Source organism: Sinocyclocheilus anshuiensis, unplaced genomic scaffold, assembly GCF_001515605.1.
Source record: "Sinocyclocheilus anshuiensis isolate Anshui unplaced genomic scaffold, SAMN03320099.WGS_v1.1 scaffold874, whole genome shotgun sequence".
In the NCBI taxonomy this organism is placed as follows: Eukaryota; Metazoa; Chordata; class Actinopteri; order Cypriniformes; family Cyprinidae; genus Sinocyclocheilus; species Sinocyclocheilus anshuiensis.
The window spans coordinates 975575-976935 of NW_015538065.1; the positions used below are offsets into that span (position 1 = coordinate 975575).

Sequence of the window (1361 nt, forward strand, 5' to 3'; positions counted from 1 at the left end):
TGTCTGTGTGCCTGTGAGTCGTGGCAGAGTGGCTCGGTTGGGTTTGGGTTTGAGGGCAGGGCGTGTGTTGGGTTTGTCCTGTGTGGCTGCTCTGTTCCGTTGGGCACTGGAGCGCAGCAGGACCGTTCCTCGACCAGTCTCCGGGAGCTTGTGGATGAATTTCTTCTCTACATATTTAGAACGAATCCACGACTCCTTATCTTGTCTGAGAAAACAGTTATATACAGATTATATTTACAGTGGTGGCCAAAATTATTAGAACACTAGTATTTTCACCAGCTAAAAATGGTTTTAAGTCAGTTATTTCTATCTTGTGCTATAGTGTGTCAGTAGGAAATATCAGTTGACATTTCCAAACATTCATTTTGCCATTAATTGTAATAATCCAGTGAGATTTTTGTATGTTAAGGAGTCTGAGGATGTTGTCAAAAATAATGTCATAAATAGATTTTATTTATCAATTAACTTCAGTTAACTAAATCAAATCAGTATTTGGTGTGACCATCCTCTCTGTTTAAAACAGCTATAGTCCTCGGTGCACTTGCACGTAAGAAGAACTGTGGCAACGTCTCCAAGATGCTTCAAGAGACCTGTCTTACAGCAAAAGACAGAAATAACTGACTTAAAACCATTTTTTAGCTGGTGAAAATACTAGTGTTCTAATCATTTTGGCCACCACTGTAATTATAAACACATTTCTGTGGTTTTCTGTGATTACTATATATAAACACCTACTGTACCTTGGACTAGAGGGATGGGGTTTCTTGATTGTGATCTCATCAATACGCGCCTCATAGATCTTGTTAATGGCTGTGTTTCCTAACTCACACATGAGCTAGAAAGAGCAATATGGACAAAATGAGAGAATGTGGAAAAAAGTGTAACTAGTCAAAATGCTTTTTTTTTTTTTAAATGCATCTAATACATGAATATATGAGAATGATGTCTATGCTTACTTTGATGAGCTCTGGCTCCCATGAGTCCAGCGTCAGGGATCGTACCTTCGAGAAGTGGACACCTAAACTCCTGCCAACACAAAAACCGATTCAGATGCATGTTCATGTGATACATTATATAATTATGTGTGTGTATGTGTGTTACCTGTGTATGCCAGAGCAGGTAATGCACAGCGTGATGCCCAGATTGATAGAGGCCCAGTCGGGTCCAGGCTCCCCGCAGTCACAGCACTGCCCGTTCCCTGAGATGGCCTGCACCTCCTCCAGAGCCTCCCGACCAGACGGTTCCGGCTCCCCTGCACTCAAACGCACACTTCCCGCAGACACTGAGCTACAGCGATCTCTCTATTTAACATACACACACACACACACACACACACACACACACACACACACACACACACA

The 1361-nt window shown here is 42.2% G+C and overlaps 1 protein-coding gene across 1 annotated transcript in view; it reads right to left on the minus strand.

Annotated features, from left to right (window-relative positions):
- LOC107683535 (arf-GAP with coiled-coil, ANK repeat and PH domain-containing protein 1-like) overlaps positions 1–1361 on the minus strand; it is a 22044-nt gene that overhangs the window by 6395 nt on the left and 14288 nt on the right. The window contains exons 15-18 of the mRNA XM_016479604.1: positions 1102–1301; positions 957–1026; positions 741–835; positions 12–205 (exon numbers count right to left, since the gene is read on the minus strand). Coding sequence (XP_016335090.1) covers positions 12–205; positions 741–835; positions 957–1026; positions 1102–1301 — 559 coding nt within the window. The remainder of the gene's footprint in view (positions 1–11; positions 206–740; positions 836–956; positions 1027–1101; positions 1302–1361) is intronic.